Source organism: Tarenaya hassleriana, unplaced genomic scaffold, assembly GCF_000463585.1.
Source record: "Tarenaya hassleriana unplaced genomic scaffold, ASM46358v1 Cleome4, whole genome shotgun sequence".
Lineage (NCBI taxonomy): Eukaryota > Viridiplantae > Streptophyta > Magnoliopsida > Brassicales > Cleomaceae > Tarenaya > Tarenaya hassleriana.
Window position 1 is genome coordinate 1,688,720 of NW_010966881.1, and position 25,046 is coordinate 1,713,765.

The following is a 25,046-nucleotide window of genomic DNA, read 5'->3' on the forward strand; positions in this document are numbered from 1 at the left end:
TAAGTAATTCTTAGGCAATTTTTGTAAAATTATGGAAAAAATTACCCTATGCCCCCATAAAATAACATTTGATTCCATAAAATGATATATATAAAATCAGTGCCCTCATTTATATTTTTTTCTAAGTCCAGCAGCACTGAGCGTCGGTCCATGAAATGTACCCTTACGCGTTTCTTGGAGATCTTTAATGTGGTCATCGGCGAGATCGAGCATATCCACGGTGTTCGTTTGCTGAAGAACAAAAACAAATACTTATAAATCAAATCTTAAGTAGAAAAAAAAGAAACCGAACTGAAGGAAAATATCTAAACCTTATCCATGTTCGCAACCAAAGCTTGAAGCGTCTTCATTCGTTTACTGATCTTCGTACTCCTAACCTAATACTCATCAACCATCCAACATGAATAACAAACCAAAGATTTGAACACAAACATAATCGGATTGTAAACTATGAAATAACACAACAAATTGAAATTTATTAGAAAAATAACAAATAGTAAATGTAGTATTACTGAATATGGCGTTTTAGCATCTTAGTCACGATACATTATTTTGTTTTAATTTTCTTTTTTTAATGTTTATTCCACTAAATATCATTTATTTGTCCATTTACTCCCATTATAATGAAACATTCTCATTCCTTGAGAGAATAGCAAGCAGTTTTTTTATTTCTGTAACCGTTCCCTTTATTATTTAAGAACTTTTTATTTTTGTAATTATAATAATTTATTGGTTTTTTTTATATCATGTCCTCAAGATTTTATGTAATATTTTATTTTGTTATTTTTATTAACATAAAATCATAAGGATATCATTTTTTAAATATAAGTGTAATTAAATAAATATCTTAATAATATATAAAATTAAGATAAAAATAGTATTTTAATATAATAAAATTGAATCCTTTTTATTTAAATAATCTATTCACATTTTAACTCTTTAATTGTATAAAATATAATCTATTGACATTTCATGTTTTACATATCTAAGAAAAGATCCATATATTTCACATTTTACCTCTTTAAAATTAGGTATAATCTAATAAAATTTACATAACTAATGATTAATTTAAATGACCAATAAGAATTTAAAAAATCACCGCATAATGTGATTACTTATTTTTTGTATTATATGCCACATTGTTTTTTAACGTATATTTTTATATACAAAAAATAATAATCCAATTATATGCCACATAGATTATGACATGGAGATGAGGTGGCTTCACCAGAAACCTTCGAACACAATTATTTATATGTATAGATTCTAGGGTCCATAATTAAAATCAATCAAACATTATTTTGTTGCAAAGTCATTTTCTTCTATCGATTGAACATTATTTTTATTTCCAACTCAATTTTCACCCGTTTTCGCATATCATAACATTTCTAAACTGTTCCTACTTCTATTGGTCATCGCCTCCGAATAGAAATCCACAAAATAAAAAAAAAACAATACATGAATACAAAGATCACCATTTTCGAAAACATCAAAATTTATTAAATTTGAAAAATCAATTGTGTGATATGTTTTATTTACTAAATCTTTCATCCTTATGGGAGATAATTTTTTAAAAATTTGGATTCACTTATTTGATCGAATCTAATCAAATCAAATCAAATCAAAATAAAACTAAACCGAACTGGTATTTTAAAAAATCATTTGTTGTTCAATTTGTGTTCCATGATCCAACATTATATGAAAAAAAAAATACATGTGAGAGTATTGGATATAAAAATTAAATAGATATACTTTTAAAATATATTAAAAGCATAAAATAATAATAATTATTATTAAAAAAATCAATAAAAATAAAAAATTACTGAAAATTAAATTTAATGTAAAAATCAGATAGAGATTGTTATTCTTTTATAAAAAAATGTCGAATTAAAACAACCCAACAGAATTTTAATGGAAACGTGATGTGATTATTCCTTGATTTTTATCAATTATAGCTATTATATATATAGAGAGAGAGTTGTAAAGAAAGTAAGTAAATAAGGAAGGACGACAGAAAGGGGGCAGACGGCAAAGGCAGTGTGGTCGCTTGTAGGGGTGGGCATTCGGTTCGGGTATTTCGGTTATTAACCGAACCGACCGATATATACCCGAACCGAACCGAACCGAATAAAATTAAATAACTGTTTGGTTATGATTTTTTAAAACCCGAAATAACCGAACCCGAACCGAACCGAACCGATTAAAAATTATTAACCGTTTGGTTATAAATTTTTATAAACCGAATTAACCGAATCCGAACCGAACCGTTTATATATCTTCATTTATATATATTTATATACATATATGAATGTTTATATTCTTGATTTAATCATTGTTTTATTATATTTTAAACGCATTTTATCATTGTTATTATTATTTTTAAAGTTTGTCTGATATAAACATTAGAAGTTTGGTTATAGTTTTAAATAGACAAAACCGAACCGAACCGAACCGAAACCGAACCGAACCGAACCGAATAAAATTAATTAACCGTTTGGTTATGAGTTTTAATAACCCGAAATAACCGAACCCGAAATAACCGTAACCGATTAAACCGTAACCGACCGTTCGCCCACCCCTAGTCGCTTGGATGCCAAAAGCATATGAATTTCATTTCTCGTTGGTTGCCAACTTGACTCTGTTCCAATTCCAATGTGTATATACACTCACATATGCATCCTATTATATATATTACACGTTAAACCGATATATTTTTAATATATTTTGTTGTTATGAGTTGATATTTTGCTTAGGCTATTCAATTCCCCCTTTGGTAACTGTTCTTATGGCTGACACGACCTTTTTCTTTTCACGTCTCCGTAACCATTTTTTTCCTCCTCCCAGCTACCAATTTTGTTTCTTTTTTCTCATTTAAAAAAAATATTATTTAACAAAGATGTGTTTCCTTTGACAAAAAAAAACGTGTTTAATATTTTTTTTGGATCGGTGATATTGGTAAACTACCTATTCCTATCAAATCCTCTGATAATCATCGGTTCTGTTCCATTTGGGTTCGTGCTTGTTCGCTTCCCCTTTTCCTCATTACTCGTCTCATCAACTCTTCCGCAGGAGGATATTCTTCTTCTTCTTCTTTCCTCTTTTCTCCTTCGATCGCTGCCCTTTTTTGTTTCTACTTTGCGCGGATTTGAAAGAGAGGAAGAATCTGGGAAAATTAGAGAAGTGGATTTCCCCCTGAAATTTTCTCTGATTTCTTCCCCGTAGGCTTTTCAGATCGATGCCTGGTGTTTTCTACTAGATTTATGTGTACTTTCTTCTCTTCGATTTCTCGAATCTTTCGAGCTGGATCGAGCCTCAACGAATCTATTGACGGATTCCATTTTCTTTTCGAAAATTTCCATTCTTGTTTCGAAATTCCGAGTCTTTTCCTCCTGAATTCGTCAGAATCGATCGGCGTACAAGTGATTGTTTCAGTTTGTTCCACAAAAACATGGTAAAATATATTTAAAAAAATGCGGAGGCTAAGGGAAAAAATGGTGGAAAGGACCTTTGGCCTTGACTGTTTGTCGAGATAATATTATAATCTCGAGAATGGTCTTGATTTAAGGAAACACATTGGTTACGGTGAGATGAAGTTTAATGCCAAAGTAGATATGAAATTCCAATTGTATTTAGAAATACCTGAGTGTCTTTGATTTATAATGGGCGAGTCTGTAGTAATCTTTTGAATCCTTCCACGAAAATCCTGCAAATTTTGGAGACTACTGCACAGTTTCGGATAATATATACTTGTAGAATTCAATGTAATAAATCTGGTTATTAGATGAGCAATGAATACCACGTTTCAGAATCGTCCGTTTCTTTATCTTTTAGTTTACCTAATCACTAAATATCAATTGATGCATTAAACTATAATTATGGTTGAAAATTTTCAATTACTCCGATAACGTATTTTATTTTTTTATATGGAGAAATTGATAAACCAATGAAAATTACAAAAATATCCATATAGGATGCTACCAAATTCTTTTAAACATAACTTTATATATATATATAGATTTTTATATGATAATAATCTATTAATAATATTTTATATCAAAATAACCATAAAAATTTAATATAAATCTATAAAACTACGATCAAAATGAACTTGTTATATATTAAAATTAATTTTAATCTAATCATATACAAATTATTGAATTAATGTGTTAAAAAACTTTATTATAATAATCTAAAAATAGTGTAATAAATTATTTATATATATAGATTTTATTATATAAAACTAACAATGAAATATATTTTTTCTAATGTGTATACCAAAAATTAGTGATAATATAATCAAACTTTGAAATTATTATAAATAAAGATTTTAATGAACCAATAAAAATATTAACCACTTCATCCAATATATGGTTTTGAAACGTAGATATTTTTTGATATTGAATGCACCATAATTATATTTTTTATTGTTGTTAGTTTTGCTTTTTAAATTACAAAAATAAGATATATAATATATAATATATGTGGAAATTAATGAACCAATAAAAATTGATAAAAGTGCCACATGAGATGATGAGGTGTCTTCACCAAATCTCTTTAAACTTTTTTATTAATATATATAGATTTGATTTATGGTATCTCTTGGTAACGTAATTCAATCTTGAAAATTAAAATCAAGTACTAATGGTTTAATTTGACTATAGAAAATCAATTACAATCGATATTACCTCCAATAAAATCGAAATCGTCATCTCGTTTTAACATCTCCCTCAATGCCCCCTTAATGGTTTGTATTAATTTTAAAACAATATTTTTTTAACAAAAATAAATAAAGTTGTTTTTTTAGATGGCCGCATTGCAAGCCATACAAAATGATTTGGGCCACGTAATAAAGCCCATATACCTATTAAAGCCCAAATTCAGGTTAATTCGGCCTCTTTTGAAATAGCAAATCTAGGGTTTCTCTCTCCCTGTCGATGTATTCATAAAAAAAAAAGCTTCGGCTGTAGTTTTTCTGCTTCTCCATTGCAGGAACCCTAGGAGGTCGATCCTATACAAGGTAAGGTAACTGGCAAATCGGATGCTCTTACATCAGGGTTATGTTCAAAATCGTTTCTTGTTCCAGTTTCGGAAGTGGTTGTTTGTTCTGTCGCATTCAATTTATCATTTCCAGCTTTGATGTGAATGGTCGATGTGTTGCAGAAGATGGCTGCTCCGCAAGCTAAGAGCGGATTGTTCGTCGGATTGAACAAGGGACACGTCGTCACCAGACGCGAGTTGGCTCCTCGCCCCTCTTCTCGCAAAGGGGTATTTCATGCTTCCCTAATTGGGTTCTTCCTCCTCAATAGTTTGGTTTTTGTCACTGTGATGTTTGGATCCGGTTTTAGTTGCGGTTAGGCTCTCTAGATTGTGGAAGAATGCTTAATCAGGGTTTTGATGGACGGTGAAATCTTGTCTTGCTCATATTTTTAATTTTATTCTGTCTGAGTCTGTAGCTCAGAAGTTATTTCTTTTCCGTACTTTATACTTAATTACATCAGTTTAGTCAGAAGTTGGGGTTTACCTCCTTAAGGGTTTGGTTTTGGGTCACTCTGATGTTTGGATTTGGTTTTAGTTGGGTCTAGTCGCCCTAGATTGTGGAAGAATGCTTAATCTGGGCTTTGATAGGTGTTGAAACCTTGGTATTTTGTTCACATTTGTGAGTTTGTTCGGTCTGAGTCTGTGTTAGGTTTTATGGGTTTGTCGATTGTGGAAGTTGTTTCTTTGTCATACCCGATACTTAATTACATCAGTTTAATGCTTGAGGATGTTCTTAGAGATGGGTTTTGTGATTATTTGCCCAAAGTGCAACTAGTTTTGATTTCTTGATTTAACATCTATTGGAGCTTTTATATCGGGATTTGGGGCTCAATTTTTGTTTTCACTGTTTTCATTCTAACTTATAATGTGAATTTGTAGCTTTCTAGTCTTGAAGTTGCATCTTTATTAAAGTATGTTCACTTTCAGTGCAATTGGTGGGTTTATTGTTTGAATTTTGTTTTATCTGACTGTGGAGCGTGAATCAAATGTGCAGAAAACGAGCAAGAGGACCCTTTTTATCAGATCTCTCATTAGAGAAGTCGCTGGCTTTGCTCCGTACGAGAAGAGAATTACCGAGCTCTTGAAAGTGGGTAAAGACAAGCGTGCTCTTAAGGTTGCCAAGAGAAAGCTGGGTACTCACAAGAGAGCCAAGAGGAAGAGAGAGGAGATGTCAAATGTTCTCCGCAAGATGAGGTAAAAGCCCAGCATGCGTTGATCTTCTCATCATTCTTCCATTGATTTAGGTTATGCTTCATGACGTTTGCATCGAGATATTCATCTTATTAGGATAAGGAATCTTTCATGTTCTTCCAAATGGCTAACGAAGAAATCGTAATAGCCGATATTGATCGAGAGTAGATACAGTGCTGATCGAGTTGAGAATGTGCAAGAATCTCGTCATGAAACACAACCTAACTCTTCATCTAATCTCTTGCCAACTTAAGAGATGCCGATTTGTATAGCCTTCTTGTTTCAAGATAAAGGATTTTACTGATCTGTTTTGTTTGGTGATATTGCAGGGCTGGTGGCGGTGTATCCGACAAGAAGAAGTAAACACCTTAGTTGCTATTTTCAAGGATTGTTACGTACAACTCTGTTTTCTTGTCTTTCAAATCAATGACAAGCAACACTTGTGTTGTTCCATGTATGGATTTACGTTGGCTCTGTTTTGTCCGAGTCAACGTAGTTTCCCACCTTGAAATTGAAATCTGATTTTGGTAGAAAATTCCATAAAAATATGATTTTTTTCAAGTAAACACATTATATTGAAAATATTACGGAGAGAGGGAGGGAGTCGCCTTGTAAGGTGTATTGTTGTGCGTTTACAAACTTGCCAAAAAAAAAAAATAGGGAAGGCAATATTAAAAAAGAATGGTGAGATTATTTGTAAGGTCGAACCAAATTTTAAAAGAAAAACGTCGATGAAAGTCCACATTATCGAAGAAATAGAATACAGTCCGAAACCATCATATATGAGTTATAAATTAACACAACCATTCTTGAAATTATATCGTAATCCGGTCCAAATTGAAACGTATGATGATATCGTTTTTTTTTGTTTTTTGTATGATGATATCGTTATAAAACTCTATGATATTTTACGCACGTGGAAGGTGTAATCACATCAGTTTTATAAGTATAAATATTTCATATTTCTAAAATAGAAACATTCCCATGCACACGCACAAAAAAAAATTAAAATTTGATCTCTTGGTTACGTAATTCAGCCTTGAAGATTAATGATGAAGCCGCATTGCATGCCTGCCATGCCATGTAAAATAATTTGGGCCACGTGATAAAGCCCATATAAATACCCAATAAAGCCCAGATCAGGTTAATTCGGTCTCTTTGGAAATAGTAAATCTAGGGTTTTCTCCATACATAAAGGTCTTTTTGGTCGGCCGTTGTATTTCTGCTTCTCCAGCGCTGGAACCCTAGGAGGTCGATCCTATACAAGGTAACTAGCAAATCGGATGCTCTTATATCAGGGTTATGTTCAAAATTGTTTCTTGTTCCAATTTCGGAAATGGTTCTTGTTCTGTCGCATTCAATTTATCATTTCCAGCTTTGATGTGAATGGTCGATGTATTGCAGAAGATGACTACTCCGCAAGCTAAGAGCGGATTGTTCGTCGGACTGAACAAGGGACACGTCGTCACCAGGCGCGAGTTGGCTCCTCGCCCCTCTTCTCGCAAAGGGGTATTTCACACTTCCCTGATTGGGGTTTTCCTCTTAAAGAATTTGGTTCTTGCTCACTGTGATGTTTGGATTCGTTGCATTTAGGCTCTCTAGATTGTGGAAGAGTGCTTAATCAGGGTTTTGATAGGATGAAACCTTGTTGTTTTGCTTAAGATTGTTCTGTCTGAATCTGTATTGGGTTTTATGGGTTTGTAGCTCGAAGTTTCTTTGCTGTACTGTACTAATTCCGAGAGAATTTGAGAGTATCGCACTTCTCACCGAAGAACTCTCCTCACTCAATCTCGCACGAACTCGATGAACAGAGATCAAAGACGAAAAATAAAGGACACAGGAGATTTACGAGTTCGGATCGATCGTTGTGATCGAACCTACGTCTCGGAGGGGAGAGAGGATTTATTTCTTGAATCAAGGATCAAAGCGATTACAATCGAGAGATTTTTCCAAATCTGTAAGACTACAACCTTTTGGGTATATTCCAATAACTCTGGTGATATACTCAGAGAAGATGCTGACTCAGCTTTAATTACCCGAGCACTAAGCCTCCGTTTCAGATAGAGTATTCTGCTTTTCCAAAACCTCCTTACCACTCAGAGTCTCTTGAACGAGATTTAAGGCACTGACATTACAGTCGCTCCGACAGGATCCATTGTTGTGGCACTGCGAGCACACATGATCCATCGTCCCGAACAAATAACCCTAAAACGAAGAGACAAATGATTCAAAAGCTGTTCAAGCTGAAAAAAAAAACACAGCGATATTTAATTCAATTTTGTTGGTAATTACGACGAAAAAGCTTCTAGGCAGTGTTGTTTGAATCTCGGGGGTTCTTCTCTCTAGTCTCTCTATATATATATATACGCCTCACCAACTATGCTTTATTTCAACTCAATAACAGTGAGGAATCATCATCTATCAAACTTTTTTTCCACCTTTTTTAAGGAACATTATTATTTGATATATATATATATATATAATATTACTTGGTTATATATATGTATGGGAACTGTCGATGTGGCCATGACGATGAGCCGAATGGAAAGGACATGGGTTAGTGGTCTTATATCAGATGATCACATCATCGTCGTATCATGGTTCATCATCATTCTTTTCCTTGTTTTAAAACTTCAGTCAACGTAAATATAACTCATATAGAACAAGCATGTGTGATGTTTGAATTTTTTTAATAATATATTCAGATAGATAACATATAGACAAATAGGACTCTAAACGTGTATGCATCAACATCAACATAAACGTGTGTGTGTATATATATATATATATATATATATATTCACATACATCGTAGTTTATAAAAAAAAAGTGTGTTATAATTGCGGCGTTATAAGTTATATGTGGTTTATGGATTATGACTAGTTGACGAGATGTTAGTGCAAGGTACGAGAAAACCCAATAGGGTTATATAGTGGGGTTTAATGTTAAATTTTATCAAGAAAAATCACAAAACATGGACCGTTCAATGTGTTAGGTCGTCGTCCTCTCTGTAGCTAATGCATGCAATCACTTCTCTCTCTCTCTCTCTCGATTTCTTTATTACCCTTCTTCTCTATCGTCCGGTAGCAGCGCTCGTTCGAAAGAATCCTCCGATTCATTTATAACATAACGGACTGATTTAACTCCTACGCGTGTGTTGCAAATTCGTGCGCGTGGGCTTGAGGTTTGACTCGCAGGCGTCTAAGCCCAACTACGGTCCGAGCGTTAGGCGCGTCTGGTGGCCAGGTCCGGCGGATTGAGGTCCATGGGACTGTTAGGTGCGGGTGGTGGTCAGTTCGTATCCGTTTGTAAGGGTAGGTAGTCACGGAGTTCCCCAATATATCAAAAAAAAAAAAAAGATTTCGTCCCGTTTAAAAATTTCATGTGTTTTATAGCTTATTATATGATTAAACGAAAAGCCAAATAGAAAAGCGTTGAGCTTGTGGGGTAGTGTGCACAAAGGTGGAGGACAGTGACACTTCTACCAACTTTCGCCTCTTGATTGGTTGATGGCATTGTCATGGCAAATCCTCCAAATCTATAAACAAAAACAAAAGAGAAATACTACTTCATATTATCAATTATAACTATAATAAAAAAAATATTAAATTGTTTGGACCCTCAATATTTTTTTATAATAAAAAAAAAATCATCCGACGCATGAGAATTATATTATCTTTGTACTAATTCCGAGAGAATTTGAGAGTATCGCACTTCTCACCGAAGAACTCTCCTCACTCAATCTCGCACGAACTCGATGAACAGAGATCAAAGACGAAAAATAAAGGACACAGGAGATTTACGAGTTCGGATCGATCGTTGTGATCGAACCTACGTCTCGGAGGGGTTCCATATTCTGTTTTTGACCTATTTCCTTTCTTTCTGACATCACTTCTTTGTAGACTATTTCTTCATCGAATACTACGTTTCGACTAATAATCACCTTCCCCTCTTCAGGTAGCCAGATTTTATATCCCTTAGTCCCGGAAGGATAGCCTACAAAATAGCCCTTTTTAGCCCGTGGATTCAGTTTCCCTTGATCACCATGTGGGTATGCTACGCTTCCAAATCTTCTCAGATGGTTGTAGCTTGCATCTCTACCATTCCATACTTCATTTGGAATTCGAAAGTCCAGGGCTGTTGATGGAGAGCGATTGATTATGTGGACACTGGCGAATGCAGCTTCTGCCCAAAACTCATGTGGTAATCCTGATTCCGACAGGATACATCTCACCTTTTCCATAATGGTTCGATTCATTCGTTCGGCTACTCCATTTTGCTGTGGAGTGTATGGACAAGTCTTATGCCTAAGAATACCAACTCTGGAACAGTGCTCATCAAATTTCTTATTGCAGAATTCCAATCCGTTGTCGGTGCGTAGAACTTTCAGTTTCTTCCCTGTTTGCCTCTCAGCCATGGTTTTCCATTCCATAAATTTTTCGAAGGCCTCATCCTTTCTTCTGAGAAAGTACAGCCACACCCGTCTTGAGAAATCATCTACAAATGATAAGAAATACTGGTAGCCAGACATGGAAGGTGTTGTTGCTGCGGATCCCCACAAGTCCGAGTGAACATATTCAAGAATTTCTTTGGAAGTGTGTTTTCCACTTCCAAAAACTAATCTGTGAGATTTCCCATATATGCAGAACTCACAGAATTTCATCCCAGACGTATCAGTTTTATCAATGGCTCCTTTCTTCACTAAGATATCCATGCCTCTCTGTGACATATGTCCGAGGCGACTATGCCAGAGTTTCGTTTTGTCTTCAATCTTTCTGCCAATCATTGCCATTCCTTCTACCGTTTTTCCTTCCAATATGTAGAGTCCATTCCTCAAAGTGCCTTTTAGTACAGTTCTGCACCCTCTTATTACTTTTAGGCAACCGTCTTGTGACTTATACCAACACCCCTGCGTTTCCAGAGTTCCTAGAGATATCAGGTTCGTTTTCAGAGCTGGAACATATCTAACCTGAGACAGTATCACTTCTGATCCATCATGAGTCTTCAACCTTATATTTCCGACCCCCATAATCTTGCACGTTGAGTGGTTACCCATTCTTACTCCACCCTCTTGTTTTTCTTCTAGATCAGTGAACCACTCTTTTCTTGGGCATAGATGAAACGTACACCCGGAATCTAGTACCCAATCGTTTTGATAATCTCTTTCTGGAGTTATCAGTGCCTCATCCTGATCCATCACCAAAACTTCAGAATCATATCTGTTGCCTTTTGCAACATCGGCTTCAAACTTTTCTGTATTCTCGGTGGGATTCTGTTCCCTTTTTCTAGCATAGCAATCTTTCCGCATGTGACCTTTCTTCCCGCAGTGCCAGCATTCCAAATCTCGATTTCTTGATCGTGATCTAGAAAAATGCTTCTTCTGGCCTGGTCTACTTCTCTGGGATGTTCTTCCTCTCATGTGTAGACCTTCACTTGGTCCTTTTCCAATCTTTCCTTGAGATATTAATTCCATTTCCTTTGATCTAGCTGCTGCTTTAACTTCTTCTGGAGTTATAGATGCTCTCGAGTACTTTAAGACTTCTCGGAGTTGCTCATACGGTGGAGGCAGTGAATTCAGGAGATATACTGCCTGATATTCATCTTCTACTTTCACCTGTAAACTTTGGAGGTCTGATAGCAGTTTTTGAAATACGTCAAGATTATCCTCCATTGATTTCTTTTCGTCCATCTTGAAACCTGAAAGTCTCTGCATCAAATACATCCTGTTAGGTAAAGATTGTTCAAGAAACATACGTTCGAGTAGCTTCCAGATTCCAAATGCTGTTTTCTCGTGGATGACTTTTCTGAGGATCTGATCCGAGAGGCATAACACGATCAAGTTCCTAGCTCTCCGGCTCTTCTCAGCTCTGTCCTGTATAGGTCTTGTGACTTCAGTCTTCGTCACCAAACCCGTCGTAACTGTAGATTCCGCTCCAGGTGTGGCAGATGAGTCTACAGCCGATCCAATGGTGAATGCCTGTTTCGGCGTTCTTTCCTCGATACCGATCTTCGATTCCTGTCCCGCCATCCATGTTGCAGGATCATCTTCTAAGGTTTCCAGCAAATCCATTATCTCCAGTCCGATCTGTATTTTCTCCTTCCACAGAACGAAATCGTTCTTACCGTCGAATTTTTCGACATCCAGCTTTTGTAGCGATGCTGCCATTTTCAATCTTCTGAATCTTGTTCTTCTCCTTCACTTTCTTGACACGATTTCTTGTGCCTAGCCCCAATCGACCGGGCTCTGATACCACTTGTACTAATTCCGAGAGAATTTGAGAGTATCGCACTTCTCACCGAAGAACTCTCCTCACTCAATCTCGCACGAACTCGATGAACAGAGATCAAAGACGAAAAATAAAGGACACAGGAGATTTACGAGTTCGGATCGATCGTTGTGATCGAACCTACGTCTCGGAGGGGAGAGAGGATTTATTTCTTGAATCAAGGATCAAAGCGATTACAATCGAGAGATTTTTCCAAATCTGTAAGACTACAACCTTTTGGGTATATTCCAATAACTCTGGTGATATACTCAGAGAAGATGCTGACTCAGCTTTAATTACCCGAGCACTAAGCCTCCGTTTCAGATAGAGTATTCTGCTTTTCCAAAACCTCCTTACCACTCAGAGTCTCTTGAACGAGATTTAAGGCACTGACATTACATGTACTTTATACTTAATTACATCAGTTTAAAGCTTGTGGATGTTCTTAGAAATGGCTTTTATGAAAACGTAACTACTCTTCCATTTATGTTAATTCTGTCCTATGTGAATTTGTAGCTTTCTGGTCTTGAAGTTGCATCTTTATTAATGTACCCTGCTAATTAGTGGGTTCATTGTTTGATTTTTATTTTGTCTGACTGTGGAACGTGAATCAAATGTGCAGAAAACGAGCAAGAGGACCCTTTTTATCAGATCTCTCATCAGAGAAGTCGCTGGCTTTGCTCCGTACGAGAAGAGAATTACCGAGCTCTTGAAAGTTGGTAAAGACAAGCGTGCTCTTAAGGTTGCCAAGAGAAAGTTGGGTACTCACAAGAGAGCCAAGAGGAAGAGAGAGGAGATGTCCAACGTTCTCCGCAAGATGAGGTAAATGCTCAATATGCATTGATCTTCTCATCATTCTTCCATTGATTTAGGTTATGCTGCATAATGTTTGCATCGAGATATTCATCTTTTATGGTTAATATGAATGCTTGATGGCTCTGATGATCGGGATAAGGAATCTTTCATGTTCCAAATGGCTAACAAAGTAATAATAATAATAACCCATCTTGATTGAGAGTAGATACAGAGCTGATCCAGTAGTGAAGCTTTAAGGAGAGAGAAAAACTCCAGAGTGTGCAATAATTTGATCATGAAACGCCGTCAAATCTCTTGCCAAGTTATGAAAAAACAATTTTTGTTTCGTCTGGTAAAAGATTTTACTGATCTGTTTCGTCTGGTAACAATGCAGGGCTGGTGGTGTTTCCGACAAGAAGAAGTAAACATCTAAGTTACTGTTTTATGTAGAATTCCGTTTTCTTGTTTTACAAATCAACGGCGAGTGTTTTTCTATGTATGGATTTTTACTTTGTTCTGTTTTGTCCGAGACACGGATCTTCATTGACATCGTTTTCCATCTCAAAGTTAAAAGTGCTCGTATTGGAGTGGTCTTAGGATTCTTGGGAAGTACTTCTCATGGGTCGTGCAAGTGAAAACAATGTATGGTGAAAGATGTCGGGTTTTAACATTTTGTAACGTTTGTGGATACTATAAATGGTATTAGATACTCTTCCAAAAGATGTGGTTTGATGATGAACCAAACGTAAGGTAGTAGTCATACCACATTCCGGTTACAGATGATGTCGTTGAGTGATCGTCAGTGTTAAACCATAACCGATTGTTAATTCTAAACCGGTTCAATTAAATTGAGTTGCTGATGTATATGTTGACTTGGTATCGGTCTTTTTATTTTTATGATGTGGCAAGTCACGATACCATGTTTGAAATCAAGTGTGGTTTATTATCAAATTAAAAATGTCTGTATTTACACTTAAATAAATTGGTATGGATTTATAATTATATCATTTTTCCTAATTTAAATTCAAGATATATATATAATCAACATAAAAAAAAATGAATAAATTTCCTTTCTGAATTTCAACAATGGATATCAAGAAAAACACATAAAACTACTACAAAATTTTCATTTCTGAAAAAAGAAAATAAATTATTGTAAGAACAAGAACCAAATACCCAAATGGAATTTAACTATTTACATTGCTTAGGCCGGAAATTCTCCTGACCAAGAAGCCTAGCCATTAGCTTCTCCAGCCTTTTTGAACTCACCGTTGGCTTAACAACTCCCAAAGGCTTAAGCTCAAAGCCAGAAGAATCAATCCTCAGAAGCTCCTCGTCGATCTTATCGAGGACCCGATCGTTCTCAGGGAATTCCCGAGCGAAAGGGGCACCGCTCTCAACCATTTCTCGGAAATCCTCGACAGTTAGATTCATCGGCCCTTGTTGAAGAATCTCGTTCCAACGCGAGTAATGCAGGTCGTGGTTAACCGTTGTGTTCTGATAGTCTTTGCTGTTGCAGATCACGGTGTGGAAGTAGCCTTCCGGGGACAAGAGGAAGTTCGTGTAGTACATTAGGAGCGTTCTCGGGAGATTTTCCCATCCCCAGATGCAGAATTCAAGGAACGATCTCGTCAATGCAACACTCGTTGATCCTATACACGTAGAAAAAGCAAGCATTCGGATCAGATATGCACAGAACGAAAATGGATTTAGATCGTCGTGCTTGCAAGAAAGAATTTCAATCAAGATTCAAGATTCAAGATTCAAGATTCAAGAATTTGAAATTCTTGAATCTTGAATCTCGAATAAACCGTCGCATTGGCAATTACATTGAAAACATATAGCTTAAACACAGTTTTCCATTGTGGGTTTGAGAATCACATGAATATTTTTGCCCATGAAGAAAAAAAGGCTTAGAAATGGTACGAGAGACTTGTAAGAAATGCCACATTTTACCCATGAAAAGCTTGAAAGAAGCAGGCAGTGATCTTCTTTCCTTAGCCCAAAAGACACCGGATTTTTTCATATGGTACAACCCGGGATCGATGATGATAGGCCTCGCTCTTTGATTCCTACCCATATATATACAAACAAAAGAGAAAATCATTACACCATACGCTACAACTCTTTGAAACTTTCAAGGCATTGAAAAGAAGAAATTCCAGTTTAGGTATACATAAGATTTGGATCTCTCACTCTTTCCAAGCGATGTTGCTCGTGTGCTCGATGAAGTTGAGGTAGCGAGGCAAGTAAGAAAAGATATGCAGAATATCTGAAACAGAAAATAGCCACACAACTATAAGATTCATCGACCTGTAAAAGACAAAAGAATTCGTCGACATGTTGAACCCTAAAACCGGTTTTGCACAAGAATCCTACCAGAATCAGTAACTGGATCGACCTTTTATCATCTCATTGGTAAAACAAGCTTGAATCCAAGCACATATACATCAAGGTTGTGCCCTTATATCTGTCATCTTTCTACACAACCCACGGTTTCCATGGAAGTAACCGTCAATATCCTAAGCAGAATCCAAACCCATTAACAAATTGCTAATCAGATTTTTAATTTACAGAAACATGAACTTCCACTTTGTGTCATGATTTACTCGATCACAGGCATCCATGATACCATTCCAATCAGGGAAACATCAAATGGCAATGTAATGATTCACAGAGATTAAGAGCAAAGTTACCATCCTGAGGCATGAGAGGATAATCAGAAGCACTGAGATTAATGAACCAATCCCAATCGCTAGCTTTCTTCAACATAATCGCAACCCCATGAAGCGTGTTCGCCAACATAGTCGGACCCTTCTCCGTCACCAAATCCGCCATACCCATAACCATCACATTCTTCATCTTCTCCGACCTCACATACTTCGCAAGCTCTAATCTCTCCTCATCCGAAGCTTCTAGATCCAGATGAAGAAGATAGTAGTTCCTCTGATGGTGTATTGCCCTAACCAACCTCTTCACACGAGCTCCGTCCCCTTTTGTTCCCGTCACCAAGTACGCGAACCTCGGAATCTCCGATTTCCCGGAGAAACTCCGGAGCCGGGGATTTGGGTCTGACCCAGAAGACCAATCAGAGGATTTTCGAGGGGTTAGTGTGAATCCGAGGAGGAACAAGAAGCAAATGCCGAGAACTGAAATCGCCGGTCGAGAATACGAACGACTGGAAGAAATGTGAGACCTTTTCATGATTAGAACACATAAATCGAGATCCTAGAGCTCTTCAGGCATAGCCGACCAGATCTATCGGTCTTGCTGTCTCTGGTTCCCTTCGGTCGGACGGTGGAGAAAGAGGGAAGAAGACGAAACCGGAGCTTTTTTGTTTTTCAATTGAACGCAGGAAACAAAACGACATCGTTTAGATATAATTGTTGGAGGAAGACAACCGTTAGATTAGATGGGAGGTATTTTACACCGTAGGATGAGATTGCTCGTCGTTTTATAGTCAGGGGTATATTTGGTATTATACTGAACTCAGCTGTTGGTGGGCTTTCTATGAGTTGTCTTCGTCAACGTCAAATGTCCATGGCACAGTCCTTAACGGAGTTGTGAAGCAATATATTGAAATAAATATTTTTTAAGATTATAAATAAATATTTCAAGAATTATGAATTTATATAATCATACGCAATCATCGCTAATCATTTTTATTTTCATCTTCACTCATCCTCCTCCAGTGAGCTCGTAGTGATACCGAATTTTTAAACAGTATAAAATAAAAATAACACGTGAAAAAAAAAAATATGATTGGAATCACTATCAAACACTAAAACGACTTTCGTTTCAAACTTGTACACATTTGATCATTCCAAAAGCCCAATCTAAATTCGAAATTCTAATGGATAATCTATTTCTTATTTAAATTTGTATTGGAAAAGATTGAAAATGGAAATTTGGATATTTCAAAAATAAGATAATGTAAACATATATATATATATATATATATATATAAACATAGATATTGGTATCGGCACTATCGGAACTTGACAATATGAATAAAAATAGACACAAATTACAGATAATCAATCAAATAAATTCATACAAGGAAAAATGTAAAATTAAATAGACTTGAATTTATTTCTAAGAATAAAACACTCACTCAATCTATAGAGACGCCAAAAACAATAGTGGAAAAGGAAAATATAAACGAAGAAGAGAAAAGTCAAACTAAATAGGAAGCATCAGGAAGACCTTGATGCCAATCGTCGACTCTGTTATTCGCCGGAACCCGCCGGTTGCCAGCATCGCCACCGCCGTTACGGTTTCCGTTAACGTTGCCGTTACCGTTACCCTCCTGCCGTTTGATGTTAACGGTAGCTCGGCAGATCGGGCAATTGGAGTGATCGGCGAGCCACATCTCTATACAAGAAGCGTGGAACGCGTGCTTACACGTGCTCAGTTGCCGGACTTCCTCACCGTCGGCGAATACCGACAAGCAAACCGGACACTCGTTTCCGATCTCCTTCGAATGTGACTCCTTCTTGAACTTCACGTCGGCCACCGGAGTTCCGGCGGCTCGGAGGCGGAGGCGGAGGCGATGAAGGAAGGTCGTCGGAGGAGAAGCTTCTGCGGCGGCGGCGGCCGGAGGAGCAGGGAACGGAGAAGAAGAGGGCGTAAGCGAGGGCAGGGACTGCGATGACGGCGATTACGGCGAGGATGAATTTGAGGGGAGAGAGATCGACGCTCCGGGGAGGCGCCGGGAACGGCGGAGGAGGTCCGATGAGGGTGAAGGTAGAGTTGGAGGCTACTCCTCCCCCGCCGGGGAATACGGTCGCCGGAAAATTCGTTGTTCCGGCGGAGGAGGGTGAGCCGGTGGTGGCGGTGGAGTTATTGGGCATTTGATGGGAGATGATGATGAAATCGAGGAGGTGGGTTTGTGTTGTGTGAGTGGTGGGGAAGAAGGATGACAATGGGAAAACTACTTCTTACTAACTAAGTTTGGTTTTTTTTATAATTATTGTTATTATTATTATTATTATTATTATTATTTATGTCGTCGTCGTCTTTGTAATGAATGTAAATTGGCGTATTATATTTTAAGTCTCTCATAATGGATTCCAAGGAAATTGGAATAATGTGGGATTTTTTCTCTTGATCACAATTAGCCTACCGTTAATTTTTGTTAACAATCAAGTTATATCTTAAATTATATTATACCATCAAATTGACATTCTTAATTATAACGTGGAAAAATTATTGTAGAATAATTTTATGGATGGTTATAGTTTGATAGTTTAAATAACAAATAATAGATGGCTTGAGTTTTTTTTTAAATATTTTTGTGCAGAAGTTGTTGTTTCAGTCATTTTTTTGTATAAAGGAAGAATAGTATGTCTTAAAATACAAAATTAAGTTAATTAATTTAAATAAAATTATTTGCATGATTTATTATGTCTACAAAAATGCAAACTACATTTGGATGTATTAAATTAAGTAGGTTGAATAATGGCTTCTAATAAAAATTAATGATTCTCAATAGTGTGATACAGATTCATAATTATTTTTCATAAAAATATTCCTCACTTCCTAGTATTAGCTTAGTATATTTCACTCTTTTAGCATATTAGTAATAGTAACTCCATTTATTGGCAACAAAATTACACCATTCAAAAATAAAAATTCGCCACGAAAATTTAAAAATTTCTCAAATAGTAATAATGTTATTTTTTAAAAAACAATGAAAATTTGTATGTTATCAGTGGAGAGAGAAGAGAGGGAGGACATTCGTTGAGGTTTCGTTATGATGTGTACATGTTTATGTGTTTGGTTTGGACCGATTGGTTGTTGTCGGTGACATCACACACTATTTTCTATGCCCTTTTGTTCTAATTTCATTTATCCCATCATTTTTTTAATTTCTTTTTCGTAATTGTTTTTTTTTAATCTTGGCAAAATAAACTTACACAAATTATTCGGAAATCCCAATCGAAAATATATTTAGTTTTTGGCCACTCAAATGAATATTATTTAAAGTTGGGAATATAAGTTGATATTTCAAGTTTTGCTTGGAATATTTTTAAATATTTTTTCATTGGGTTTGAATTTTATTTGGACTTATCCAATTTTGTTTTGAGTAAAAAAAAACTGAAAATTTAGTTTTATTTATTTAAGTTGGTTTAGAAAAATAAAAAAAAAACTATGCAAAAAAATGTTTAATTTTATACCTATATAAAAAAATAAAAATTTGTAAACATACATATTTTCTAAATATCAAGATTTATCTACAATATTTATTTATCTTATTCTCTCTTATTTTTTTCTCTGTGTTTTTTTTTCCTTTACAATAATGTTTCAATATTTATCCATCTATTTTTTTTTTATTCTGAAGTGGAAACCTAACGAAATCAACAACATCAAAATCTTGATACCTACATTGTTAGCCACTGAGATTTTTTTTTTTGGTTTAAATGTTACGTCCATATCCATAAGTTCTATATAACATTGTCTCCGATATTAGATTCTGACAACCACCAATATTCACCGATATCACAACAACGAACGTATAAAATAAACTATAATATTTTTGACATGAGATGACATGATTCATAAAAATCATGCAATACTCTTATTAGAAAAAGTAAGCGAACCAATCATAATTTCAAGATGTTATTAGAGTGAAAAAAAATAAACAAAATGGTAATAATGAAGAGATATACTAAAGAATGTTTTTATTTTTCCAATTTTTTAAATATTATATTTTAGATAATAGATAATAAAATTATATAAAACAAATTTAAAATTACAAACTAGTCTAACGGCTAGGTGTCGTGGTGTAGTTGGTTATCACGTCAGTCTAACACACTGAAGGTCTCCGGTTCGAGTCCGGGCGACGCCAGTTTAATATATTAAATTTTTCCAACTCAAATGTTGGCCTAATCGGTTATTTCAATAATGGAATGGACACCATACCTTTTCTTTACTAAGCCCATTAGGCTTTAGAATTTTGGATCTTTATAGGCCCATTTGTTTATCTTCTTACTTGGAGTCTCTCGCAACTCAAAACTTAATCTTTACTTTTGCTGTTTTTTATTTCTACTTTTATTTTTTGTTTTTATTTTATTATTATTCTTTGTTTTAACCACGTGGCCGGTTGATGTGGCGAAATTGATGATATATACCATCACGGCATCCATACCGTTAACAGAGATTAAAAAAATTTAACGCCTGTTTAGAATCGATTTAGAAATTGCTAACGATTTTACAATTCGATGTAAGTATTTGATATAGTTTAAATTTGAGTGTATTCTTTTTGTCAAACTTAAAATTTGTGTAGTATATTGACCATTCAAATAAATCTCTGTAGATTTTTGTTATTTTTTTTTATTGTATTCGGATTTGATTTTTCCATTTTAAAATCTATGCCATATTCCATTCAGATTTGTTTTAACATTTGCTCTTCATTAATTATGATTATTTGTTATTAACTTTAGAACAATTGGTTAGAATGATTTAGGGGTTCCAAATGGACTGACCATCTCGATCTTAAAATCTTTTAGTCCAATTCGGTCTATCCTATTTTTTTAACGATTTAGTTCAACTTAATACGATTCGATTTACGAATCAAATATCTAATTAAAGAAATACAATTTAAATTTGGCTAATCATATATATAATAGATTAAATATTCCAAAAATAATAGATTACATATTAATTTTAATCAAGATATGAAATAAATAAAATAACTCATTTAACAGATGCTAAAACTGACTGGCGACGAATGAAGATGTAGTAGAATAAAAATTGATATCAACATTACGTCGTCGTCTTGTAAAAAAAAATACCATTTAGACCAATAAAATACAATTAATTACATATATAACCATTAAGAAGGAACATTCATTGTCCTCATCTACCATTGGCATTTGGACGTCTCTAATTGCTTTTGCATTTACTCGCTACCGCCGAAAGAATATTAAATTATAAAATAAATAAAATGAAAGGCAAGTCAATTGTTGTCAAATTTTTTTAATAAATATATGTTCGCCTACTTAATCCCTTTATATCTCTGATCAACTTTTAGTCACTTAATTAATTATACCTCTTTTTATCTACTAATAAAATCGATCCAAAATCGTAAAATGATTTTGTCACCTCTTAATAACGGTGTCATCTAATAGTGAGCGGTTACTTCTTGTTTTTGTCCGAGTAATACTGCACCTGCCTTCATGTGTTCTATGAAATCATGGGTTTTTTTATTCCCAACTGTTGGCACCCTTTTGTAGTTGAAAATAGTTATGTCTCCTTGCCATAGAGGGTCTTCTTCCAACCACCTCCTTACTTTAAAAATAATTTATTTTACAGGTTTTTAGGGTTAGATTTTTTTTTCAGCGAGAAAACAAACAATCATATATATATATATATATATATATATATATATATATATATAAACAGAGATTTATTTAGTCGATGTAAAATATTCATTTGGAAGCGAAACATAATGTTATCGAGCGACGTGAGAATGGGAGGATTGCGTCTCGTGGTGACATTAAATTTCTTGAGTACAAAGATTACAGCGTACCAACCTAACACGCAATTATTGTCTAAACGCATTAATTACCATTAAACACTAATCTCCCTTCTCAACCGACACACACACTTGTCCCCTATAGCATATGATGTTATTAGAAAAACATATTTAATTTCATGGGTTTTAGAAATTCATGAATGAGACTCTCCTCTTCGAAACTATACATCAGTCCTAAGATGATCTCGGAAAACATATTATCCTATATTAATAATAAAAAAAATCAATTATTATAGAATATATTAATTTGGTTTAATTTAGAGATATATGGCTCCATTTTTATTAATTTATATCCGTTGGTGAATCAATTTGACCATAAATGCGACCACCTCTTACCACGTTAGCTATGTTAATGGAACAAGTTGTTCCGAATCTGTGATATTAATATATCATATATGTATGGTTGGAATATGATCATATTTCTATTTATTTGAGAATCAAACCTATAGTTAATCAATTAATTAGATATTAAATTATATATGATATCTACCGTTTTGAAAAGACGATCATCGTTCAACTGTTAATTATGATATGGTTTGATCCCATACATTAATATTCTACCTAATTTGTTTGACATATTCTGGAAAATATAAAAGATTTAAAAGCATTGCGTTTTTATAAAGATTAGCATCAAAGTATTGTAGAAATTCGATTGTAATGTGACTAAAAAGGCGATGTTTACCTCAAATAGCTTAATTAGTAAACAAACGCATATCGACATAATTGAAATTAATAAATATAAAAAGAAAATATGAATTTTGTTTGTTCAAAAAATTAATATATATATATATATATATGTAATTCTTACAAGGAAAATAAAATGTTTCAAGTGTTTCTATTTTTCTTATTAAAAAAATAAATTCTCCATAAATTTATTATATAGCATATATATATGTGTGTATCATCTAAGCTCCAATGGACCTCAATAACTCTTCTGCTTTTCCTTCATTCCCATCATCCTCCATTTTTTTTTTCGCACTCTTCTTCCAAATCTTCGAAACTTTTTTTTGGTAAGTTTTTCTTGTTCGATCCTTCGTTATAAAAAGAAAAAAGAAATTCGAAGGGAACAAATAATATAATTTTATTTAACAGAGGGAAAAAGAAATGGGAATATATGAAATGGCGACAGGAAGAGAAGGAAGAAGTGGGTTTGGTTCTGCTTCAACTGCTGAAGACGTCACTCATGGCATTCATGCCCATTCTCTCACTGCCATTGTCACAGGTTCCTTTTTTTTCTCCTTCTTCTTATATATTCAACCATTTGACAATATATATTGTGTTTACTATATGTATACATATATATATATATATAATATATGTATATTCTTCTGGGTTTTTGTTGTTGTTGAGAAAACAGGTGGGACAAGTGGGATAGGATTGGAGACAGCAAGAGTGTTAGCAAAGAGAGGAGTTCATGTCATTGTGGCTGCAAGAAACGTAGAAGCTGCGAAAGAGACTAAAGATATCATTCTCCAATCAAACCCTAATTCCAAAATCGATTTTCTTCCGCTCGATCTCTCTTCCGTCAAATCTGTCCGATCTTTCGTCCGACATTTCCTTTCCCTGAATCTTCCCCTCAACATTCTAATGTTCGTATAACATCCTCGAAATACGATCTTTGATTGTAATCTTGTTCGGGAATGATACGATCGAGATTCTACTGCAATGTAACCACTCTTTTGTTGTTGTTGATGTTAGAAACAATGCCGGTGTTATGTTCTGCCCTTTTCAACTCTCGGAGGATGGGATCGAGATGCAGTTCGCTGTGAATCATATCGGTAAGTATCTTATGGATATATATGGACCGACCATACTATAAAACTATATATATATATATATTAATCGTTGTAACCAACGAAAATCTACTTCTATTGTCTGCGTTCGTGGTTCATATAAATTTGGGGAAAGCGATTTCTGTTTTCTTTGAGTTTAGTACCAAAAGCCTTTCCTATAAAAAAAAATGGTGTGTGTGTGTAATGAATATCGCTCACACATTCATGAGAAAGGAATTTATTAGTTTGTCCAAATTTTCATTTTTATTTTTGTTTTATTGTACAAAGTTTTTTCATGTGATGCATGTGTCACTTTCTTTGCGGTTAAACAATTATATCTATACATATATAAAAACCATTTGCGTCGATTAAACACACACTCACATATTTATGTATATATATTAAAACTAGATTTCATGTGTTCTCTTGGTACTAGGTTTAATTAGACCGTTTATATTTCCCCTATAGATACATCAGTACATACACATATACAAGAAATATATTATTTAGATAATTATAAAGTTGGAATAAATGTGAAACAAACAAACAGGTCATTTTGTATTGACGAAGTTGCTGCTGGACAAAATGAAGAGCACTGCCGAAGAAACAGGAACCCAAGGAAGGATCGTGAACCTGTCCTCCATCGCCCATTTCTTCACTTACACCGAAGGGATCAAGTTCCACGACCTCAGTGATCTCCATCCGTAATTCTTCCATTTATTTAATTATTATTTTCATGCACATTTATAAATATATTTTAATTATATAAAAAATTGAGAATTTGTTTTTATTTTTTTTCAGATACTCGGACAAAAGGGCTTATGGTCAGTCTAAACTGGCAAACATCTTACACTCCAACGCCCTCTCTCGTAGGCTACAGGTAAATTGACATATATGCTTACATACATAATATACATGTATGTACATACATACATGCATATACATATAGGTACTAACGCATGGATAAGAACACAACTACCTGTACCAAATGATTGTTCTCGATGTGGAACATGAATATGTTTATATATATATATAATTTCCCCTTATGCTTTAAGGGTGAAAGGATGAAATTATTCGTAATTGAATATATGGAAAAATACGATATATATTGTTTTTATGAATATATACGTACGACATAGTATAATATAATTAACAAACCATCCAAAAAAAGGAATTTTATTTTATTTTACGTCTCTATGTGATGTGGCTGCGGTGGCGGTCTCATGATTCGCGTGCAGGAAGAAGGTGCGAACATCACAGTAAACTCGGTTCACCCCGGTTTAATCACTACCAATCTATTCAGACACTCCGGTTTACTCATAAGTACGTCCGGTTTACGAGTATTTATTTATTTCCTTCTCGTTAGTCATATATATATACATACACACGTACATATAACCGTATAAATACGGTTAATTTATTTTGAAGTGATTTTAATGCAGGAAT

General features: G+C 34.7%; 5 protein-coding genes and 1 non-coding gene across 8 annotated transcripts in view; 4 read left to right on the forward strand and 2 right to left on the reverse strand.

The window, feature by feature from the left end:
• Positions 1-4,930: 4,930 nt before the first annotated feature.
• Positions 4,931-6,776, forward strand: LOC104823418 (60S ribosomal protein L36-2-like). 2 transcript variants are annotated; one of them, XM_010554985.1, is made up of 4 exons: positions 4,931-5,022; positions 5,161-5,265; positions 6,032-6,231; positions 6,558-6,776. In XM_010554985.1, the coding sequence occupies exons 2-4, from the start codon at positions 5,164-5,166 to the stop codon at positions 6,589-6,591; spliced, it is 336 nt and encodes a 111-aa protein (XP_010553287.1). In that variant the 5' UTR covers positions 4,931-5,022; positions 5,161-5,163; the 3' UTR covers positions 6,592-6,776. The 2 variants fall into 2 exon arrangements, with proteins under 2 accessions (XP_010553287.1, XP_010553286.1); XM_010554984.1 differs by having other exon boundaries at positions 4,934-5,017.
• On the forward strand, positions 4,951-13,979 carry LOC104823417 (60S ribosomal protein L36-2). 2 transcript variants are annotated; one of them, XM_010554983.2, is made up of 4 exons: positions 4,951-5,017; positions 7,633-7,737; positions 13,117-13,316; positions 13,684-13,959. In XM_010554983.2, the coding sequence occupies exons 2-4, from the start codon at positions 7,636-7,638 to the stop codon at positions 13,712-13,714; spliced, it is 333 nt and encodes a 110-aa protein (XP_010553285.1). In that variant the 5' UTR covers positions 4,951-5,017; positions 7,633-7,635; the 3' UTR covers positions 13,715-13,959. The 2 variants fall into 2 exon arrangements, with proteins under 2 accessions (XP_010553285.1, XP_010553284.1); XM_010554982.2 differs by lacking the exon at positions 4,951-5,017 and adding an exon at positions 7,391-7,495 and having other exon boundaries at positions 13,684-13,979.
• Positions 13,980-14,346: 367 nt separating this feature from the next.
• Positions 14,347-16,619, reverse strand: LOC104823420 (beta-glucuronosyltransferase GlcAT14C). Its single transcript, XM_010554986.1, has 4 exons — positions 15,986-16,619; positions 15,486-15,561; positions 15,246-15,361; positions 14,347-14,941 (listed from the first exon to the last, which is right to left on the reverse strand). The coding sequence occupies exons 1-4, from the start codon at positions 16,491-16,493 to the stop codon at positions 14,481-14,483; spliced, it is 1,161 nt and encodes a 386-aa protein (XP_010553288.1). The 5' UTR covers positions 16,494-16,619; the 3' UTR covers positions 14,347-14,480.
• Positions 16,620-17,278: 659 nt separating this feature from the next.
• On the reverse strand, positions 17,279-18,300 carry LOC104823421 (RING-H2 finger protein ATL33). The gene is given in 2 exon segments (XM_010554987.2): positions 17,279-17,793; positions 17,795-18,300. Coding segments are annotated over 2 exon segments (675 nt in total). The 5' UTR covers positions 18,143-18,300; the 3' UTR covers positions 17,279-17,466.
• Positions 18,301-20,065: 1,765 nt separating this feature from the next.
• On the forward strand, positions 20,066-20,139 carry TRNAV-AAC. Its single transcript has one exon. It is a non-coding gene; the product is annotated as a tRNA-Val (tRNA).
• Positions 20,140-22,764: 2,625 nt separating this feature from the next.
• The window catches only part of LOC104824528 (short-chain dehydrogenase TIC 32, chloroplastic), a 2,896-nt gene continuing 614 nt past the window's right edge, over positions 22,765-25,046 (forward strand). The window contains exons 1-6 of the mRNA XM_010556630.2: positions 22,765-23,050; positions 23,186-23,417; positions 23,527-23,606; positions 24,151-24,304; positions 24,402-24,480; positions 24,839-24,988. Coding sequence (XP_010554932.1) covers positions 22,933-23,050; positions 23,186-23,417; positions 23,527-23,606; positions 24,151-24,304; positions 24,402-24,480; positions 24,839-24,988 — 813 coding nt within the window. The 5' untranslated portion in view covers positions 22,765-22,932. The remainder of the gene's footprint in view (positions 23,051-23,185; positions 23,418-23,526; positions 23,607-24,150; positions 24,305-24,401; positions 24,481-24,838; positions 24,989-25,046) is intronic.